Source organism: Xiphophorus couchianus, chromosome 13, assembly GCF_001444195.1.
Source record: "Xiphophorus couchianus chromosome 13, X_couchianus-1.0, whole genome shotgun sequence".
Lineage (NCBI taxonomy): Eukaryota > Metazoa > Chordata > Actinopteri > Cyprinodontiformes > Poeciliidae > Xiphophorus > Xiphophorus couchianus.
The window spans coordinates 5,959,268-5,980,467 of NC_040240.1; the positions used below are offsets into that span (position 1 = coordinate 5,959,268).

Below are 21,200 nucleotides of genomic sequence, written 5' to 3' on the forward strand. Positions count from 1 at the left end.
AAGTGTTTGAATCATTACCAGGACGTTGGATTGACAAATTCAGGTTCTGTTCAGTGTGGCTCACACAACGTTTCATTGTGACTTTCTATTGGTTATTGTATTTACGAAACAGTAGGCCGTTATAAGTGAGGCGCTGCGTTTGCTGTTGAGATTGAATTAAATGACTTCCATGTTGTTTGTGCTTAAATCTGTTCATATTTTAGTCAAAGACGCCGACCGAACGCCGGTTTAACTGAAGGTATTTATTTAGCAGCCATTTGTAACAAATGTCATGTTAAGGCACTGTACATGACAAAAAGATGTTATTCACCATGTACACTTTTTCTTCCATTCCACAAAAATGTGCTGCTTTTATGAGTACAAACCTTTTAATCTTTATTTATTTAAATGTTTTTCATTGTTTATTTTAATGCTGGGTATGTTTTTACAAGGCTAGGGAATTTTCTGCAAACAAAAATCACAGCTTTCTTCTGCGTGTTGCTCTGACCTCATTATTAATGTTCATTCAACATTAGGGCACCATCTTTTGGCGTAGATTATGCACTACATCTTCTGGCTGTTTTGTGTGAATATTTGCATAATAAGAGTTGATTATTGTTGTTGTATTCTCAGGTCTTGCAACACACCGAGCTCGCCGCACATTTCATGCATTTTTCTGCTGTTGCGGTAACAAAATAAGTCAAACAGCAATTAGAATTGCCATCATTTATTTCACAAAATGAATCAGCAGAAAATTGAAATCAAAGTATGTTTTTTTTTAACTAAAAACCATAAACTATAAAACAAAATGTCAGTAAGGTTGTGATGGACGTTGAAATGGAGTTAACAGTGTCTGCACTGTACGAATACTAATCTGTTAACCAAAGCAGCACACGGGTATGAGGTGAAATGTATAACGTTATAAGAAAAAAAAAAAAAACACACACAGCTGGATTTAAGACCTTGAAGTTAGTTTTTTCTACATGAAACATAAATCCATCTGCATAACGCGTACGCAGGCACAGCCAGGCAGGGGACTCCCGCCACCAGGAAGATCGCTGCGTTGATCCACGAGGGGTACTCCACTGCTGCCAGAGCCGGAAACGCATCCTGTAAGCACAAAGCTTTATCATTCAGCGCATACTTCGGTGCAATGTCGATAATACAGATTATTATAATTGTTTACTTAAAGGACGAGACATAGAGATAAAACTGCTCCAAATTCAAAACTTCTAAAACAATCACAAACTTTTAAACAAGATGGAAACAACTGTCCCACTTAAAAATAACAGAAAGTGAGACAACTTAATATGATTTTTTTTGTCAAGCTACCACCAAAGATGTTAGTAGCATTTTAGATGATATTAATTTGCAATTGAACAGACGGTGTTCAGAGTAGCTTGTAGTTTGACATCCTCACGAGAACATCGCCTTGATTCTCCAAGAGCTCTGACTGCTTTTTACCCCGGGTGAGGTACAAATCACTGAAAACTAGTCCAAATAACCCAACTTCAGAAGAACCCAGCATCAAAAGATGCGCCACTTCCACAAAATGTTTCAAGTTGACGAGATATAACTTGGTCACAAAGTTTCATATCTTACAGAGTTTGGGTCCCAGACTAAATAGGTGAGCTTCTGTTGTACTTGAGTAACCAGATAGAAAATGAGGATGACCAAGACAATCAGCGGACTGACGACTCTCCACGTAACCTGCCAGAAGATTGACGGCTTGCGTCCAACCATGAACTCTATGTCCTTGTTGAACCTGTTTTAAAAAAGAATGTAAAGCATATCTTCTTTTTTTTTAACAACAACTGGGACACTTGGAAGAATTTTAAAGTTAATGTCTTGACTGGATAGTTTGGAAAGGTCAACTCACCTGTCTACGCCATAAATGTAGACAACAGCTGTCATCTCAAACAATCCGATGGTCAGCAGAGGAACTGATCCAGCAAGATTATCAAAGAAAGAGACCCAATAAAGGCCTGAATTCTGCGTAAACAGCAGGCAGATGATGAAGGAAACGACACACGTCAGCCCTGAAACAGACGTACAGTAAACCAGTGGAGGTCGAGTTCAAAGACAACGAATGCTTCTGGAAATAGTCGGGTTACCAGTGAGTGCTTCGTGGGGCCAGTTTTTCGGAAATATTTGCAAGTCTTTCAAGGGAACCACCACTCCCTCGATGTTGCCGAAGAGCGTGGAGAGTCCCAGGCAGAGGAGCATGACGAAAAAGAGGACGGACCAGACCGGAGAGCCGGGCATCTTGGTGATGGCCTCAGTGAAGACGATGAAGGCCAGACCTGTTCCCTCCACTCCCTGAACGAGTAAGCACACATTGATCATCACTTTAATTATTTATGGCATTGAAAAAAAATCTCTTGATTGTTTTTTAAAGATGAACTGATTGTACTTGTGGATTGGACTCTGGTTTTTATCAAATTTTGGCCTACTAATACAAATTCATGCCATTTTCCAATTTTCTGTAAAAGCTGTAATTAATTAATTAATTCTGTTTGAATTAAAGTAATTCTATGAGTTAAAAAGCAATATCTTAATGAATTTTATATACATTATATACAGTATATATATATACAGTATATATATATATATATATATATATATATATATACAGTATATATACTGTATATATATATATATATATATACAGTATATATACTGTATATATATTTTAAAGAAAACAAATATAGAAGTTATTGTAGATCCGAAACTCAACAAGGTTTTTTTGCACATGTGGCTTTTTGGAAACAAGATGCAATATTTATGCTAAGTTTATTCGGGAAAAGTGTTCCTAAAAATGTTTTAGTCTCATCAACAAGAACATAGGATCCACAGGGGTTTGTGTTCTGATCATTTCGTGGATTTTGTTACGTTTCCAGGCTTGCCATATTCAGTACCTTTATTATTGTCGTCAAATTCTAGTCATATTAGTTAACTCCTTGTCGTTTAGCTTCTTACTTCTTTCTTGTGTTTTGTTTGTGTTTTTTTCAGGGTTCTGTGTGTTCAGCTCCCTCTGTATTATCTGTGTGTATTAGACTAACCAGCGCCTTACTGTTGTAGAAGCTGAAATCAGAAAATGCCGTTCCTTTCAAATAGATTTTGTGCGTCCTATGGTGTTGGATTTTAAACACCTTGATGACATTTTGAAGAAGATATCTTCAAGTCTTCTTCCCTGGGTTCCCTCTTCTTCTTCCACACAGAAGAAGGTGACTTTTAGCACAGACTATTAACAATTTGTTGCATTTACTGGTCAGGAAAAAAATTCAGATTTTAAAATATTTGACTTGTCAAGCTCCTAATCTTGTAAAGAAAATCATCCGATGGCGATTCCTGGGTGAATCTGTAACGGTTTTTCTTTTATTTTATTATTTTTTTAAGAGTTTACCTCACTGAGGAGTTTCTGCATGTCACAGGTTTGGAGATTCAGTCCGAGCATGACATCAGGATAGGAGCTGTTTAGGTGATTGAAGGCTACGTCGTAGTTGCTTGACGTGATGTTGTCTTCAGGGAGGTCAAACGTATTTAATAACCTCACAATGTTTCTAAAACGAAAAGCAGAAGAGAATTTGGAATCACTTTAGAAGCGATTCAAGCGTGGGTGATTTTTTTTGTATTGTATACAAAATGTACCGTACTTACTCACTGATACAGGTGTCGTATTTCTCAGTGGCTCTGAAGCCAATGATGGAGTAGGTCACCAAGGCAGCATAGACCGACGTGAGTCCAGTTACGACAGACAGGATCACAGCATCTTGCACACAGTTGTTGCTGGAGGGGGAAAGAAATGTACAGAAAAGGGAAGAGACTCAGAAACTGCACTGTGTTAGGGAGAAAAGATGCGCCGCTTCCACAAAGTGTCCGCGTCTTACTGAACAGGGTTGTAACTTGAGAAGGAGATGAGGCCTCCCCATGCCAAACCAAAGGCGTAAAACACCTGAGCTCCTGCATCCAACCAAGTAGTTGGTTTAATCAACTCCTCCGCCTTAGAGAGAGAGAAACGGTGAGGAGATGTGGCATAGTCCAGAAGCAGAGAGCGTACGCTTTTTCCTGATGGGTTTTCTCGAGATAAGGAGTCAGTTTCCAGATTTCATTTGAAAGACGGAATCGGGTTTAACACACACACCAATCATTTTGTGATCTCACAAACAAACTAAAGGCCTTGTCATGACTTTGACAAAAGTTTGTTCAGGTTTTTCGCGAGAAAACGTGCAAGCTTGAGAAAATCATCTGGAAACTAACTCGTTATCTTAAGTTAATTTCCTGATGTTTTTCTTATCTTGAGAAAACCTTTGGGAAATTAACTCGTTACTTTGATGAAAGCTTTGGAAAACTATCTTGAGAAAACGGAAAATGAACTTGCTGTCTTGAGAAAACCGCCCTGGACCCAACTTGTTATATCAAGGGGAAAAAAGTATCTGCTCCCGCCTCCTGTAGCATTGACTTGTAACATCACAAAATAATGTTTGGTTTGTTAAAAAAGAAAATGCATAAAACTCACATCTGGTGTGAAGAGGAATTTTATCCCGCTCACGGCACCTTTCAGGGTCGCTCCTCGGATCAGGAAGATCGCCAGCACTATGTAAGGCAGGATTGCTGTGACGTAAACCGCCTGAGGTCATGACGAGAGAAAAAAACCTGGGATAAGTGGTAATTAGAGCGCATGTTTGGCCCAAGGCAGAAACAAACAATAACGGCTGCTACGTTAAATTTGAACCTCCACACCAGCAGGGGGAAGTGTCACAAAAGTTAACCTTTGTACAAAAGAAGCTTTCTACTGGTTTTGATCAGACTCATCTCATCTACTGTTCCCTCATTCTCTACGACAAATGAAAATTTGCCATGTTTTTTTTTTTTTTAAATGAACTAACCTTCCCAGAAGTGCTTATCCCTCTAATGCAGCAGATCGCAACAATTGTCCAGGCTGCCAGCAGACAAAGCACCATTGGCCACTGGATTCCCTCAGACTCCGATATGGAGGCAGAACTATTCAGAGTCTCTCTGTAAAAGAAATAATCCACAGTGGAGCTCCGCTGGCATTCCGATATAAATTCTGAATAAGATAAAACCCATAAAGATAGTCAGTCATGATGTCTTGTATCTGGTGATGTGGACAGGTGTTGTCTGAAAAGGTGGAACTGAATACCTGTCCCGTTTTCATTCAGTGGACATTGAGCCCATGGCAGAGGCTGCTGAAAAGAGTTGAGGAGATACCAGAGGATCCAGGCTATCAGGGTGTTGTAGTACAACGCAACCAAGAAGGACACCAGCATGGAGGCGATACCTTTGTGCGGACATCATGACAGATGTAACACAAAGTCAAGATACTGAAATGTAATGTATATATATCTTTTTGTACCCACCAATACCAGTCAGATAGGGGCTGATGGTCCTCCACACCCCAACGCTGCCTTTCCTCAGACGTTGACCGATGGCGAACTCCAGCAGTAGGAGAGGCATTCCTTCCAGCACCAGCAGGATCAGGTAGGGAATCAGAAAGGCACCTGGAAAAGGTAGCAATCCATGCTAGTTGTCACTTTTCTTTCACAATAACTTGGAATTTTGAGGTGAAAGATGATTACGTTTAAACTTTTCTCAGTGGAATGCTTAATGGATGTTAGTTGAAAAGGCATGCACTTTTCACACTGATCCACTTTTTCCAGTTCTGATACCGATACAGATATCTGAGGTTTAGCATCGGCCGATACCGATCCGATACACAAAATGGTGCTGAATTGACTTAAAATGTTTCTTAAACACAGACAGAAAGGTGCTGAACTGCAAATTCACTTGATAACTCTGCACCGGTACAGCACACTGAAATACACCAATAGCTTCACAAGCTTGGTGAAAATAACCTAACAGTGCAATTAGAAGTATAAGAGTCAATGTAAATAAATACTAAAGAAACTGAAACTGAGTGTCTTGGTCAAATGTAAAAAAACAAACTGCAACAAACTTTATTTCAAATGGTTCATAAAGTGAAAATAGGAGTTCCAAATATAATGTAAAACAAATAATAAGGCATGACTTCATTCAGAGTGCAAAGCATAGAATTATGCTGCCCTTATCGACCGGCCACATTGTCACCAATTTAAACCAGATCACACATCTCCTGTTTTTTGCTTTTGTATCATTTTAGCCGTCTCTCAAATACCAGCTCTAAAATGTTTCTTTGACATCCAAGCGAACCAAAAGCCCAGTCATTTGCCCGATTGTTGTGTCGCCTTATAAAATCTAATCAGTTCGGACGAGGCTGGAGTTCAACCACCGTGGATATTCGCCATTTGAACCTTAAAAACAATTACCGTTTCCTGTTCACACTGATTCACCTTGTAAACATTATTGCCACTGAAGGTACTTTCCCCCGTTCAAACATCGAAACATTGGTTTCCGATGTTTTATAGTGAAAAAAAATATGATTGGGAAATATGTGGTTTTTTTCCTACCTGAATACCTTAATTTTTTTGAAGTGGTGTAATGGTTTATTTTTAATCTTAGTCTTTAAAATACAGAATTTGCACACATATTATTTTACATCTTTTGCGCAAAACAATCAAACATTGAGTCAGTAATTACGCATACAATTCTCTTTACTTTTACTTCAGCGATTTGTTGAATAGCTACTTTTTAATTCTCCTTAATAATATGTTGAAGTGGTTCTACTGTTATTTTGAGATAAATATTTTTTTTACCCAATTCTGTCGTTTTGCATTATTATAAATCCCTGATCTCTGTTGTACGTGCAACTTTATTTGCACTGAAATTCAAAATTTCACAAATATTACTTATTCTCTTGCAGATTCTTAAAGGAAGAGTGAAAAGATTTGTTGCGTTTCTTGTTCAGGACTAGAAAATAATCTATAATGATTCATGTTGGCATACGTTCTTTCATCTACTGAATTTAATTGGAACCTATCCCTAACCAAAATACTAAATATATAAAAACATGGTAAGAAACCATAAAAATGTTGAGCCTCAATCAAACTCTGAACATCTGGAGAGTGATTGTTTGTAATGTCAATATTAGTATTGACACCCTGGTGTTACCTTCATATATCTGTTTGATAGTGAGACAGCGTGGCAAAGGTAATCTCAGGCCATTGTTCAAGTTTATGCAGTGTAAAGTGAGAAATAAGGCATTTATTGTTTAGATATGATACTGCCGACAGGAAGCCGCCATCACCTCGCAGGTACAAGCAGCTTTTATTGAGGACGTGTCTGTTTGAACAAAAGAACACATCAGATATCGGTAATCAGCCACAGCTAATCGTGAACAACTGTAAAGATTAGCCGTTGTGCAGAACATATTCTTAGAAAGTGCTCCCTTTATGCGCGACATATTTACTTGTTTAATCTCTAAGTTAATGATATTTGTCAGTGTTTTAGACATCAGTTACAGAAGAATTGGACTAATAAACCCAGACGAAACTCAGTCCAGCTAAGAATAACGTATATGATAGAGACTGCTTTTAAAACAGCTGCCTAATTCCTGTGGCTCAGTGTGCAGCGTCAATATCAATTTCTCACCTAAGTCATATGCAATGGGAACACAACCATGTAGATTATCTTTAATCTTTAAGCAAAGGCATATAAAGCCTGAGAATAATTAAAATAACCTCATGGCACATTCATGAGCAGAGTGCTTTGTACTCGTACATAAGTGATTCATTAACTCTCTGCTTAGCTGTAGATTCACTGGACCAGTCTTTTTTTTTTTTACAGAAAGAAAATTCCAGCTAATTTTTTATTGATGCTTTTTTTTTATCAGCATTTTGGCCTTTTAGATAAAAAAAAAAGAAGAAAAACACTACAATTAGTGTGCATCATCATGCGTTAAGATTTCAGTCCGTTATTCACATCACTCACCTCCTCCATGACTCTGACACAGGTAAGGAAAGCGCCACACGTTCCCCAGACCGATGCAGAAGCCCACACAGGTCAGAATGTACTGGGCCTTGTTGTCCCACTGGGGCCGCCCCTCCGCATCCTCCTTCTCCATCCTCTCCAGGTCGTCGTAGTCGGGGATCCGGAGCTCTAGGCCCGGGTTGGGGAGCGCCAGCCTCATGGTGAAGCCGCGTGTAAAACCGGAGCGCGGACTGCGCGTGTGTGGAGTGCGCGCAAGTCGCTATTTACACAGCAGCCTTCAGCGGCCACGACACCAATTTATGGTCTTTTACTACTTTGCTCCATGAATAGATAAACTAATAGCAAAGCTTTGCATTTATTTTTGAGCACTCAGTGGTTTTTCATGCAAAGGGGGACAGTGGCTTTCACTGGAGCTAAGAATAAAGTCCTGGATTACGCATAAACTTTAGAAAAAAGAAAAAAAAAACACGTTAAGAGCAAAAAGAGCCTGATTTTAATTAGTCAAAAGGTAATTATTGATCAGATCTTTAAATAATTCATTAACAGTCCTATCTATTGTCTTCACATATTTAATATACACATGTGTGCATATGTTTCGTATTGAGCGCTAAAAGTGGTAAGATACAGAAATAACATTTCATATAATAACTTACATAAACTAATGATAATACATAAAATATACACCAAAAAAACCTATCTGTCAATGAGAGTCATTAGATTCTTTAAAAGTGCAAATAATTGTACATTTACATATCTTTATTTGAAATCTGTATCCAAATGTTTTCATAAGCTATGTTCTTATTTTGGCATGCATGTTTTGTTTTGTTTTTAGTTAACATATATTTTTTTGAACTGTTCATCACAGTCATTTTTAACCTGCACACAAACTCAACTGTAGACTCGCTTATCTTCCAAAGCAGAAGCAAAAATCCATTAAAATTACTTTAGAAAATACAAATACTTAATTTATAAATACATCTAACGTCCGATGATTGGGAATTTTAACGAATTTCTTTTGCAGGCAATTATTTAATTTAATAGATTTTAAATCATATTTAAATATGCATTTCTTTCAGGCCTGTTTCCAGTTTCGTCAAAATGATCAGATATGCAAATATTACATAATAATATTATTGTGTAAGTTACTGATGCTGTTATTGGTGCCACTAATAGAGTAGCAGCACATCATAAATGTATTTTCAGTTTTCCTCATCAAAAGTCGTCGCTGCTATAAATCATGTCCATCATTATTGGTCTTTCATGATGAGCCATACTGACACATGAAGGAAATTAGTTTTTTTATTTGACATTTTGTATACAAAATATTAATAAAAACATATATTTGTTCATTTTTGGCCCTTATTTTAATGTTGTAATTCTTCTCTCCCCCCCCTAAATTTTTTCCTTTTAGGCGTAAGGAATTTATGTTTATTCCGTTCAATTTCTACAACTGCAACATATGCTTAAGAAGCACAACCACTATTTCATTGTGTTCTGCGTATTTTTTTATTTTTGATTTATATCTGAGCAAATGAGCACATACATGTCACGTCAACTGTAAATGTGGAGCGGCAATATACGTGCGACCTGAAATAAATTAACACGGGGACTAATTTTTGTCAAGCAGTGCCTAAAAAAAGTAAACCCCTTCGACAAAGTAATATTACATTTTTCCAATCACAGAAATGTAAAACATTAGGTAGTGTTCAAACGTGTGAACAGAAACTATCCATCTAAAATGCTTATGTACAATACTAAAACCATCATTTTCAACATATTAGAAAAAAACAATCTAAACACAATATCAAAAGAATAGCAAGACATACAAATAAGGTTATTTTATGTCTGTATTGCATTTTTTGCATTGAAGCTCATAAACCGCAAGCTAGCTTAATGTTTCTGAACTACAAGCAGCTGAATTAGCTTAAAAACAAACTGGGATTTTTATTAGCTTAAAATATTTACTCCAAAAACTGTTTTAAAATTCTGGCATTTCAAGTCTTGAACTTAAGAGACGTTTAATAAACCTAGCTTAACTATCAGGTTTAGCTAAGCTATGCTGTACATTATTGGAAAAACACTTGAAGCATTTAGGGTTAGCGCGCAACCTCCAAAATGTTGGCTGTGCAAACAAAGATGATGCCAGTTTTGATATAACAAGATGAGTTTCCATTTTTTTTGTTGTTGTTTAGTACAGAATACAATACGCAGAAAGTGGAGAACACCTGGACAAATCCAACATGTAATGTTACTTTTAATGGTAAGTAAAACGAAACTGCAAAGATTTGTCGAAGTAGTTTAAAGTCAAAAATAGACATTGGTGTTTCTTAAGCAATAATTTCAACGGGTACAGTTAAAAGAGAATTTCCCGCACTAGAGCAGCATGGTTCCTCCCCAATATATCTAACAGAAACCCCAAGTCATGTTACAAACTAGGTTCCCAAACGCCAACAGTGCCACTCAAATCAACCAGAACCCACAAACAAGATCAATAAATTTAGTGCTTACAACAATGTTTCTGATATTTCATCAACTCAAGCAGTTGGTTTGTGTTGCTATGTGACTTTCCCATTAAACAAATTCTTATTTATCCCAAAATATTTTAAAAAATAAAGGTTCTACAGAGCTCAGTGTCTCATTTCAATGTATATTCTGTACTAGCATACAGACATATAACTAGTTTGTCTTTAAGTACATGTTTATGTACAAGCCTGTGCCGCTCATGCTGTTTGTATTGCCAATGTTGTACACCCAGTGCGACAAGTTTTCATACTACACAAGTGTATTATTCACAATCCTTTTATACCTTAACCTAGTCAATAATATCTTTACTGCTGTCATTGCATGGCATAATTGGATGTTTTCTTTAGTAAAAACACTAAAACGTAAGGCCTATACATACTTTGTAAGAACAGAGCCATTTGTTCGCTCTCCCAAGGATGCAAGAACAAAGTGACGTGATTCTGCTTTTACAGCTCTGGTTTAGGAGTTCTTGAAGCTTGTTCTTGACAGACATTGTTGGGAAAACTATGATGGCTTTCTAGAAGTTGTGCACAAGGGTTGTTAAGTACAAATTGGCCTGGCCTGAAAGAACTTAGTCGTCGTTCTTGCAGCAATGGCAGAGAGAACAAAACTCTCTGTTCTTGTGGAGTATTTAGTAGTCTCTGTCTTTGCCTTTCAAAGCTAACAGTGAGTCGTCGGCGTACTGTTGTATCATTACAACACACCAGCAAAGTCCAATAAACATAATTTACAAGTTTGTTAATATTAAATAGCCAAAAGAAGAACAGTTATCTAAAACTTCATTTTGTCATTCATTTGTATTTTGGCAGAGACTGTGTCCACTGTACTGTCACTGTAGTCCTTTTTGCAGAATTTCCTCTGGATGAGCTTGTAAAGGGCAAAGAAGGGTATGGCTAAACTGGGAACTCCAGCCAGGATGAAGATCATGACGTAGACCCATTGTGGGTAGTAACGCTCAGCAAGGGTGGGAAAGCTCTTCTGTAAGTAGAGCAGAAGATTTATCAAACCAGGGTTTGCATATAACCACAATTAGAAGAAAAGATAGTTGGGGTGAATTTTTCTTCTTTGCATATTTGGAACCCATGGAGTGCCAAACTTACCGCCTCCTGGTCCCAGACCAGATAGGTAAGTTCCTTCGTGACTTGGGTGACAAAGTAGAAAATCAGAATGACAATCATGATGAGGGGGCTAATCACTCTCCACGTCGCCTGCCAGAAGATATTGGGTTTGTGGCCGATCATAAACTCAAGGTCTTTATTAAACCTGTTCCAAAGCAATAACAGAGAGATGCACTGAGGTGAGTGTGACGGAAGTCGTAAAAGTCAACCTTGTAGTTTTTTCCCCCGATAATATATCTCAAGAAGTTCGACAGATTTAGATACAAACATCTTTGCATTCTTTATATGACATTTTACAATGTATGACTGTAAGATTTTCAAAAATGTTTACATGTTAATTGGCTTCTATTACCTTTTTAGTAACAACTAAAAATAAATGCTTTCTGAACTCATAACCCACGTCGGGACAACAAAACGAAACACAAATCGTATTTTCCACATTCTCCAAATGGCTACAAGACACATTCTGTACTTTTCTTATCTCTCGTCCGATGACTGACACATTATCTCCCCTACAAGGACAGAATATAAAACGTGGCTATTTCCGGCTTTGTTTGAACTGTAAAAGCATCTTACTGACCGTCAGACACCACCATTGACTAGAACTAGTCTCAGCCTTTTTTTCTTTTTATGGCAGTACTTTTGACTTTGGCCATTCAAATGATACACTGTGTTCATCGATGGCGTTACTTGAATTTCCCATAAAAAAAAAAAAAATGTTCAGGCCAGGCAGGCAAATTTTGTAGCAAAAATCTTGAATGGATCATTTCTGAATCCAGACTAATAGAGTCTGGATTCAGACTCTATTAGTCTGAATAATAGAGTCTGAACACAAGGTGTTTTTTTACAGGTGCTGTAAAATAAACACCTAGTTTTGGATGTAGTAAAATCCAAGTCATGACATGTGGTGAGACATTGGGTTCATGATAATGAGACGCAATTTTTTCAATGTCTTTGGAGAAAAATTAAGTGTTTCACAAACAGACAGGCTTTGTTGACCAAATACCTACAGGGGGCGCTGACATTCTAATTTTATATAGATATATAGAGATATATCTCTATATATCTCTCTATATATATATGGAGAAGAAAAAAAGAACTGGAAAGAAATGATGAATTGAGTTATCACTAAGTAATCAGTGCAATTTTAATTAATTATTAACTTAATTATTGCAGGAAAACAGAAGATATCTTTTCACTGCATTTCATTTTTCTCCTGCTCATTGCCTGACCTTCTTATCTTTATCCGAGTGTTTGGTGGCACCCTCTGGGAGAATTATGGACCCTGTCAGCATGGCAGAAACGTGCGCCGTTTGGTTTGTTTCTTAGGATAGCCATTGCCATAACAACATACTGCAGCGTGGACTTCTACAGAGACCCCAAGCTACCCTTATTGGTGGGATGTCAAATCCTATATTGAGTGATAATATAAACGTTTTAGCCAACTTTGGTGCACTTCTGACAATGATATGTTAAATTACTGTTGGCTAGCTCATGCAGGCTGATGTTAGGTAATATAACCCTTGTAAAAAGCCTTATTACAGTAGCTTAATGTCTCACTAAACAAAATTGCATACAGTGATCTTTGGAGATAAATCAATCAATCAATCAAATTTTATTTGTATAGCACATTTCAGCAGCAAGGCATTTCAAAGTGCTTGACACACTTGGGGCCCCTGACCATCCACATTTATCATGACTGTACAGATGGGCAGTTTCAGCTAGTACCTATCATCTTGTAGCCATTTCCTGACTTATGAAGAGAGAAACCTTTAACGTCCTATGGTAGAAATATCAACATTTGTGGGCAAAGTCACAATTGCCTGCCCGTGACTCACCTATCCATGCCATAGATGTAGACAACAGAAATCATTTCAAAAAATCCGATGACCAGGAGCGGAATCGAGCCTGCAAAATTGTCAAAAAGAGCCAGCCAGTAGTTCCCAGAGCGAAGAGCAAAAATGAGTCCAAGAGCTAGAGATACGAAGCACGTCAGACCTGAAAAAAACAATGCAATTAGTCACTCTCTTGTCATCGGATCGCATATGGGGAAAGTTTGACTTTGAATTGATCAACGGAACTAGGAGAAAATTACCACTGATAACTTCTTTGGGCCAACTCCTGGGTAGCACTTTGAGATCCAGCAGAGGAGCTATAACACCCTCAATGCTGCCAAACATAGTCGAGAGGCCGAGGCAGAAGAGCATGATGAAGAAGAGAACAGACCAAAGAGGGGAAAACGGCATCTCTATGATGGCTTCTGTGAAGACAATGAAGGCCAGTCCTGTTCCTTCCACACCCTAAAGAAACACAGACTCCATTATTCTGCCATACATGGAAGACGTCTTTTTCTTTGTAAAAATGGAAGAATACACATTATCTTACCTGGCTAAGGAAAGTCTGCATGTCGCAGGTCTGTAAGGACAATCCCTGGATGACATCCGGACTCGTGTGGTTGAGGTAAGTCAGAATTTCGTTGTAGTTGCTCTGTGTGATGTTGTTCTCGGGGTAGTTGAAAGCGTTCATCAACTTCAAGATATTGCTGTAAAAAAACCACCTTAGTATCATTTGAATCCAGTTTGAATAAAATAAGCTCAATTTGGAAGTATTTGACTCACTCTCCGAAGCAGTCATCGTATTTCTGTGTTGCCCTGAAGCCGATGATGGAGTAGATAACCGTTGCCGAGTACACCGATGTGCAGCCGTTGATGATGGAGATGAGGACAGCGTCCTGCTCGCAGTTATTGCTGAAATGAGAATTTTGAGGGAGTTTGTGTGAGGTGGGCTGGAGAAAATACTTCCTCCTCTTTTTTACTGAACCGCCAGCTCACTTACTGCACAGAGTTGTAGCTGGAGAAGGAGATGAGACCTCCAAAAGCCAGCGAAAAGGAGTAAAACACCTGGGCTCCTGCATCCAGCCAGGTTGAAGGATTCATTAGTTCATCTACCTGAAAAAATATATTTAGAAATTCTTAGGAAAAACTATTACTTCCTAGAATGTTGTTAAACTTTTCCTTGGCCTTTGACTTTAACAATTAGGCATGATGGTACACCTAAATTAGAAGATTGTCTGTTTAACACAACAGAAAAAATGAGTTCCAGTGTATGAATTTGCTAAAAAACATGAGCTGCTTTTGTTTCTAAGTGACATCAAGTTGCCAATTTTAGATCCATTTTGTACACACAAGTTCCAATTTCGTCCCCTCCAATGCCCATTTTGTACCTATTGTCATGTTCCGAGTTTTTCCTGTGCATTTATTTAGAGTTTCCTGTGTCTCCGTGTTGTCCTGTCTCCCCTTGATTAGTTCCCAGGTGTGTCTCGTTCCCTGATTACCTCCTGTATATTTAGTGTCACCTGTGTCTCTGTGTCTTTGTCGGATCCTAGTCATTGTTTCGTCTGCTGTCCATTCGTAAACCCTGTTGCTACCAGTGCTGAGCCTTTGCCTTCCGCTCTGCTGTACTGCCAGGATTTTGGACTTTGGATTGTGTTCTTCCCTCATTAAAACCATCATTTCTCACTTCAACCTGGGTCTACAGCGTTTGCCTCACCACCTTCATCCACCATTTCATGACACCTATGTAGGTAAACCATTCCATGTCAATTTACTTTTCTTTGCAATAATGAAGATAAATACCTATAAAAATGTTTAAATCTTCTATAATTTAACTACGGACCTAAAGCAATTTCTTAATCAATATTATTTTGTTCCTTCTGATCCAAAATGTTTGGGATCCGGTAGAGTCTGGTTAAATAGGAGGACGGCTGCTGATCAGACCAAACTTCTGTTAATCTATACTATTCTTTTGAACTTGTCTTACTGCAGAATGTTACTAAGATCAAGGTTTCCCCCAGAAAACTTGCTAACCCCGGTGATTGGGTGTTAGGACAGTCAATCATCCAGCGGCCCGTCGTGTTTTTGAGTTAAAAAATATTTAAAGTTGACAGGAAATTTGAAAATATCACTTGATAATTATGTTCTATTGACTGGAAGATTAACCCCCGAACACCAACTCTAAAGTCTTAAAAAATTCAAACATTTTAAAAAGACTTAAATAAATAAGCAATGCTTAGCCTGGTGGGGGCACAAGTAAAGCCTGGTGGCCCGCCAGGCTTATAAAACACTGGGGGAAACCCTGAAGTTACTTTCAATTGTCAGCTGTCAAAGCTGGTACGAAATGTACTGGTACATTATGAAACATCCCAGGGAAATTCATTGTTAAAAAAATTGGGTACGGGATTATCCAAACCACAAAGCTACAAAAGGCAACGAGGGGAAACTACCATCACCAGTTAGCCCCAGTTAGCCACCAGTACATTGGTTCAGCTTACTGGTTCATCTTTCAAGGTAACATGAGATTTTATCAGTTTTGAAATTAAGGTTCATGACAGGGACCTTGATACTAGTGTCATCTTTTTTATCATTTGGTAGTTATCTCAAGTTTCTTCTCATCCTAGATTAAGATTATCGCAAAGGTAAGAGGATAGCGGGTAATTTCTGGACACACGGGCCGTGTCCAGATAAGATTAATATCACTTTTATGGCCATCTTGTAAATATAGGGTTGCAGGTGGCAACTTTTATCTTTTACCAACTGATAGATGAACATGGAAATAAGTCATAAAATGTGTTGTGTGTTTGTCACGTGCGCGTTCTCCATCTTTTGCTGCGATGCAGCTTAACGACATGCTGTTTTGAGCTTGAACCTCGCAGTTGAAATTTTCAAGATTCATTTTTAATTTCATCTCAAACAAAAACCATGAGGTTGAAGTTTAAAAATCCAACATGGCTGACCAAACAAGCAGTGATGTCAAGTTTATTAGCTTTTAAAGCACACATTCATGCTTCTAAGTCAGTTATCTTATTGTCCATATCTGTCAATGAGTCTAACTCGAACAATAGCTTACACTAAATAATATTTCAAAACCTATCCGCAGGGCAAAGCCTCGTAAACTTCCAAGTGGGTCATTTATTAAAATATCAAAAAATCAGATAACAAATTCTTGATAGTCATATAAATTAAATTAGTCTATTAACTCCTGACTGTACTTTGTATCAAACAGAAACATACCTCGCTTCATACGCATAAAAACAAAAGCGTGTTTGGGAGAATTCATGAGCAATTAAACAGGAAATTTAGCTGGTCAGGAATCATAGTCTGTCAAAAATTTGTCAAAATGTCTTGCCAATGGGACTAGGGTTGAAAATTATCCACCTGGCTGTAAGCCAACATATTTGCATCAACGAATGTTCATTGACATGTCTTGTCCTGCCTCATTTTTAAAAATAAAGAAAATATATTGTAAGACTGAGGACAAAAACCCACCTAAATGGGAAACGAGGCAGATCACGAAACCCTGGGAAAGTTCCTACAGTCAGACTAAATCATTGTGAGATCTGAACATTGTTTTTAGCATTATTTACCTACATCCTGCTTCAAATACTTAACTACAGAGGGAAATAAATAAGCAACGCAATGGATGAACACTGTGCAATTGTTTGGGACGAAATGGCGGCATAAGGCTACCACAATGAGAGTACCAATCGCTAAAGGAGCAACTAGACTCAGCGGTCACTTCATTCTCCTGCTACAGATTAGCAGAACAAAGAAGTCAAACCCAACATAGAACACTGAACACTTTTTTCACTCTTTAATCTACTAGCATTTTCAGAAGGATAATCAGCTAAAAACCCTCAGAAGACAGTTTTCAGACCAAGGAACATGACCTTCGCCCAAACAGAATGCTATCATCGCCAAAAGACAGCTACACCAACATAGTGCCAAGAAAGCACGATTTTGAGAGAAACCAGTCACAATATTTATCGAAAATAATCAAACTTCCTTCTTTTCTGTTACTAGGTAATAACATCGCTTACATCTGGCGTGAAGAGGTACTTTATTCCTTCTGTAGAGCCTTTTAGAGTCAATCCCCGGATGAGGAAGATGGTGAGGACGAGATACGGCAAAGTGGAGGTGATGTACACAGCCTTAAATAAAAAAAAAGATGGGATGTTTGAACAATGACACAGGAATCACCGCAATAGAAGAGTTTTTCAGATACAACACGGCCTTCAAACCTTGCCGGTCGTCTCGATGCCCCTGATGCAGCAGATGTAAAGCACAGTCCAGGCGGCGATGAGGGCCAGAACCATCCACCACTGCAGTCCCCCGGACTCATCGATGGCTGTCGAAGTGTTCAGCGTTTCTCTGTACCAGAAGTAGTCGACGGTGGTGCTCCGCGCACACTCCTCCACATATCCTTAAGTGGGGCGGTAAAAATTCAAGATCAGTCGAGGGGAAACTGAGTGTCAACAGCCTCGGCAGGAAACGTTTTAACCCCGCGCCATAAAAGCAAATGGGTGCTCCGCTTCCAACACCTACCTGTCCTGTTAGCATTGAGTGGACACTGGCTCCAGGGCAGAGGGTCCTGGAAGGAGTTGAAGAGATACCACATGATCCAGGCCATGATGGTGTTGTAGTAGACACCCACCAGGAAGGACACCAGCATGGAGGCAATGCCTGAAAGCGAATGAAAGACAAGGGAAACATTTTCTACTGATGTCCCTCCAGCCTCGCTTGGACCAAGTAACTCAAAATCATAATTAGTGGAGTTACTGTGTAATTCAATATCTTCTAATAAGAAACACCCAACTGTATTAAATCATACTTGAGATTTTAGCAATTTTAGAATTGTTTTTCTCCTGAATTTGTCAGAAATACTCAGCTACGAGAAACAGTAACACAAAGCTACTTGAAGCTCTTCTGCTAACTACAAATATACTCAAAATCACATGTTTTTCTGTTGCTTTAATGTTTGTTTTTTTTTTGTACACACCAACTCCTGCCAGATAAGGATTGATGGATCGCCATACGCCCACGCTGCCTTTCCTCAGACGCTGGCCGATGGCGAACTCCAAGTGCAGCAGTGGGATTCCCTCCAGAACCAGCAGGATCAGGAACGGGATCATAAACGCTCCTGAAAGTAAAAAAAATAACAACAAAAAAACTGTTCATATTTTGTGTGTTTCTACAAACTAATTCACTTCTTCTTCTTTTTTTTCTTTTTCTTTTGCTCTTTAGCTCTAAGGGAGGACCCACTTTAGCAACCCACTGCTTGTTTGTGCAGTGGGTTGCACAAACAAGCAATCCCATAGAAACCGTTATAAACAAACCTGTAAAACTAAAAAAGTTATTTTATAAACCATGATTCACATTTTTGTTTCCCCTAGGAACAAATGAGAGGGATTAATTTTATTTCACTTTACACGCATCAATCCATTTTTCTGAATGGATTAAGTTTTCACACAAAAAAAACTTAATGGGCATTAAACTTTCACTTAAAAGTTCTTTTTAAAAACTTTCTTGGAATGACGTTTTCTTATGAACACTTAATTAATAATGCTTGAAATCTCTTCAACTAGAGCGAACGCCACGTATTTCCATTGAAGTCGCTGATGCTACGACTCTCCTCTTACCTCCGCCGTGACTTTGACACAGGTAGGGGAACCTCCAGACGTTGCCGAGCCCCACACAGAAGCCCACGCAGGTGAGCAGGTACTGGGCTTTGTTGTCCCACTGGGGTCTGTCCCCAGCCTCGTCCTTCTCCATCCTCTCCAGGTCCCCGTGGGATGCGATCCTGTCATCCAGTCCCGGATTTGGCAGCTTCAGCTTCAGCTTCATCGTGTCTCCTTTTGTAAACTTCGAAAAAGGGAAAAAAAAAAAATGTAGCTCCTAAATCTGATTAACCACTTGTTACTCTTTTGCAAACCCTCCCAGCTGCCGTATCCTTTCTTTTTTTCTTTCTTTCTGAGAAACAGCCTTCTCTCTGGAGACGGTTGCCGACTCTCTCCCTCTGAGTCCTCAGTCCCTTCTGACTGCGGCTGGAAGAGTCAGTGAGGTATCGACTGCCACATCTGGCACCTAAATTGCAGTTATCAGTAGCTCATTACTGTCTGTGTTGCATTATGCAATGTCAGCAGGTATGCACTGGGGAGGGGGGAGAAAGAAAAAAAAAAACAGCACCACCTCATTGATAGCGGTTAATGCATCACAGGAGGTACGTCTTCCCGCTGATGAGTTTGCGCTTTAAGTTTATGGAGACCAATCACGGAAGGACTAAAGTGCAATTCTAAGACATTTTTGAGGGACACCTTTTTATTTTGCGACAGACTGGCGACCTGTCCGGGGTGTACCCCGCCTCTCGCCCGGAACGTAGCTGGAGATGGGCACCAGCAACCCTCCCGACCCCATTAGGGACAAGGGTGAACAGAAAATGGATGGATGGATGGATGGACCTTTTTATTTTCTTTAAATAAAAAAAAAAACAACAAATCTCCAGTCTCACTTTGTGTAGCACTCATGTAGATTCACCAGTAGTGTAATTTGTCATTACCCATTGAGTGCGAGCAAATATTTTCAGCGTCTCTGTATGTTGCAATAATTAACCAAAGATGGGCCAACCGGTTGGCATGGGGCTTATTTGAACTAAGTCTGTAAAAATCCCCTTTAAGATGTTTTTGTTTTTTTTAGTATTTTTGCGTTTTAAATGCTCATGAAAGAACGTCGGTTGGAGAACATGTCCATTTCTGTGTTGGGGCGACGGTTTAGGCTCATCAGCTGCAGAACCTTGGCACATTGCAGTCACTAAATCCCATTACAAAAATGCACAAAACTTTGTCTATATTCCATTAACGTCAATAAAAACGACAACACAATTTCGCAATTGGGATGTTTTCATTTCATAAGAAACACATTTGAATAAGATTGAAAATCATGCCACGCCATCATCATCCAACTACTTCCTGTTTTCTTCTTCTCCGTGGCAACATCCGGTTGTTGATCACGTGACTCGTGTGATGCAAGAAAAGTGTTTCCGTTGCAGTTTTGCGTAATAAACCAATGTCATTATGGCCTAAAAAAACCCCCCACCTCATCACATCACAACTTTTTACTGAAAAATATAGTTTTGAAATTGGTTTCTATTGAGTAAAATTACTTGCGAAATGTGGAATTGTGGATATCGTCAATGGAAAAACAGCTATTCAGTTGTTCATGAACTCCTTTCCAGTTGAACTCAGAACTGCGAAAGTTTGACTTCCCAGTTGGAAAAATCAAGGGGGATGCTTTCCAAAGTCAGATTTCACAAACTACACGACGACTAGCCCCCAGGTACGACTTTTAAGGCGGACTTTGCGTTTCAATATGGCCGCTCCTCGCGTCAAGAGTAGTAAGTAAGTAAATAGAAACGTTTAATTTACGAGACACGCACGTAAGAGTGCGTCTAAAATCAGTGCTACATGTAGCACCTAGAACTCTATCTTTAAAGTAGAGTTCGCTTATAAGCTACTGCAAACAAACTACGTTGAAATTCCGGTTTCTTAACTAGAAAGTTGTTACTTTGGGTCTGACCTCAAACCCAGATCAGAGTTCAGAACTTCCAAGGCAACCGGAATGCAGCATTAGTCCCCCAAAGTACTCTAGAGTCAAACATGAAGCAGTGTGTGTTGGGTAGGTGAAGCTTCGTCCTTTGGTCATAACAGGTGTGTGATCTCAAGAACTGAAATCTACATTGAAATAGCTGAAAAAAAAATCCCCATCTAAACCTGCTTGAAAATGAGCTAAGTAGAAGCAAGTGAAATAACTGATCAACAGTGAGAGACTCATAACTGTGCCAAACAAAAAAAATGATCAAATT

The 21,200-nt window shown here is 38.8% G+C and overlaps 2 protein-coding genes across 2 annotated transcripts; both read right to left on the reverse strand.

Moving 5' to 3' along the window:
• Positions 1-690: 690 nt before the first annotated feature.
• Positions 691-8,126, reverse strand: LOC114156363 (sodium-dependent neutral amino acid transporter B(0)AT1-like). The gene is made up of 12 exons (XM_028036743.1): positions 7,867-8,126; positions 5,361-5,501; positions 5,144-5,281; positions 4,869-5,050; positions 4,499-4,609; positions 3,870-3,982; positions 3,640-3,768; positions 3,386-3,542; positions 2,094-2,298; positions 1,859-2,018; positions 1,582-1,744; positions 691-1,089 (listed from the first exon to the last, which is right to left on the reverse strand). Exons 1-12 carry the CDS (start codon positions 8,063-8,065, stop codon positions 949-951), a joined length of 1,839 nt encoding a protein of 612 aa, XP_027892544.1. The 5' UTR covers positions 8,066-8,126; the 3' UTR covers positions 691-948.
• Positions 8,127-9,353: 1,227 nt separating this feature from the next.
• On the reverse strand, positions 9,354-19,405 carry LOC114156361 (sodium-dependent neutral amino acid transporter B(0)AT1-like). The gene is made up of 12 exons (XM_028036741.1): positions 18,982-19,405; positions 18,342-18,482; positions 17,888-18,025; positions 17,584-17,765; positions 17,383-17,493; positions 14,343-14,455; positions 14,126-14,254; positions 13,893-14,049; positions 13,603-13,807; positions 13,346-13,505; positions 11,490-11,652; positions 9,354-11,367 (listed from the first exon to the last, which is right to left on the reverse strand). The coding sequence occupies exons 1-12, from the start codon at positions 19,184-19,186 to the stop codon at positions 11,161-11,163; spliced, it is 1,911 nt and encodes a 636-aa protein (XP_027892542.1). The 5' UTR covers positions 19,187-19,405; the 3' UTR covers positions 9,354-11,160.
• Positions 19,406-21,200: the final 1,795 nt, after the last annotated feature.

Coding starts and splice junctions, on each gene's coding strand:
- LOC114156363 (XM_028036743.1), bottom strand. CDS start 8,065: ATGAGGCTGGCGCTCCCCAACCCGGGCCTAGAGCTCCGGATCCCCGAC. Junction 2,019..2,093: donor GCCCCACGAAGCACTCACTG/GTAACCCGACTA, acceptor CGTCTGTTTCAG/GGCTGACGTGTGTCGTTTCC. Junction 1,090..1,581: donor TAGTCTGGGACCCAAACTCT/GTAAGATATGAA, acceptor TTGTGCTTACAG/GATGCGTTTCCGGCTCTGGC.
- LOC114156361 (XM_028036741.1), bottom strand. CDS start 19,186: ATGAAGCTGAAGCTGAAGCTGCCAAATCCGGGACTGGATGACAGGATC. Junction 18,026..18,341: donor TCCTTATCTGGCAGGAGTTG/GTGTGTACAAAA, acceptor ATTCGCTTTCAG/GCATTGCCTCCATGCTGGTG. Junction 17,766..17,887: donor ACTCAATGCTAACAGGACAG/GTAGGTGTTGGA, acceptor GCCCCACTTAAG/GATATGTGGAGGAGTGTGCG.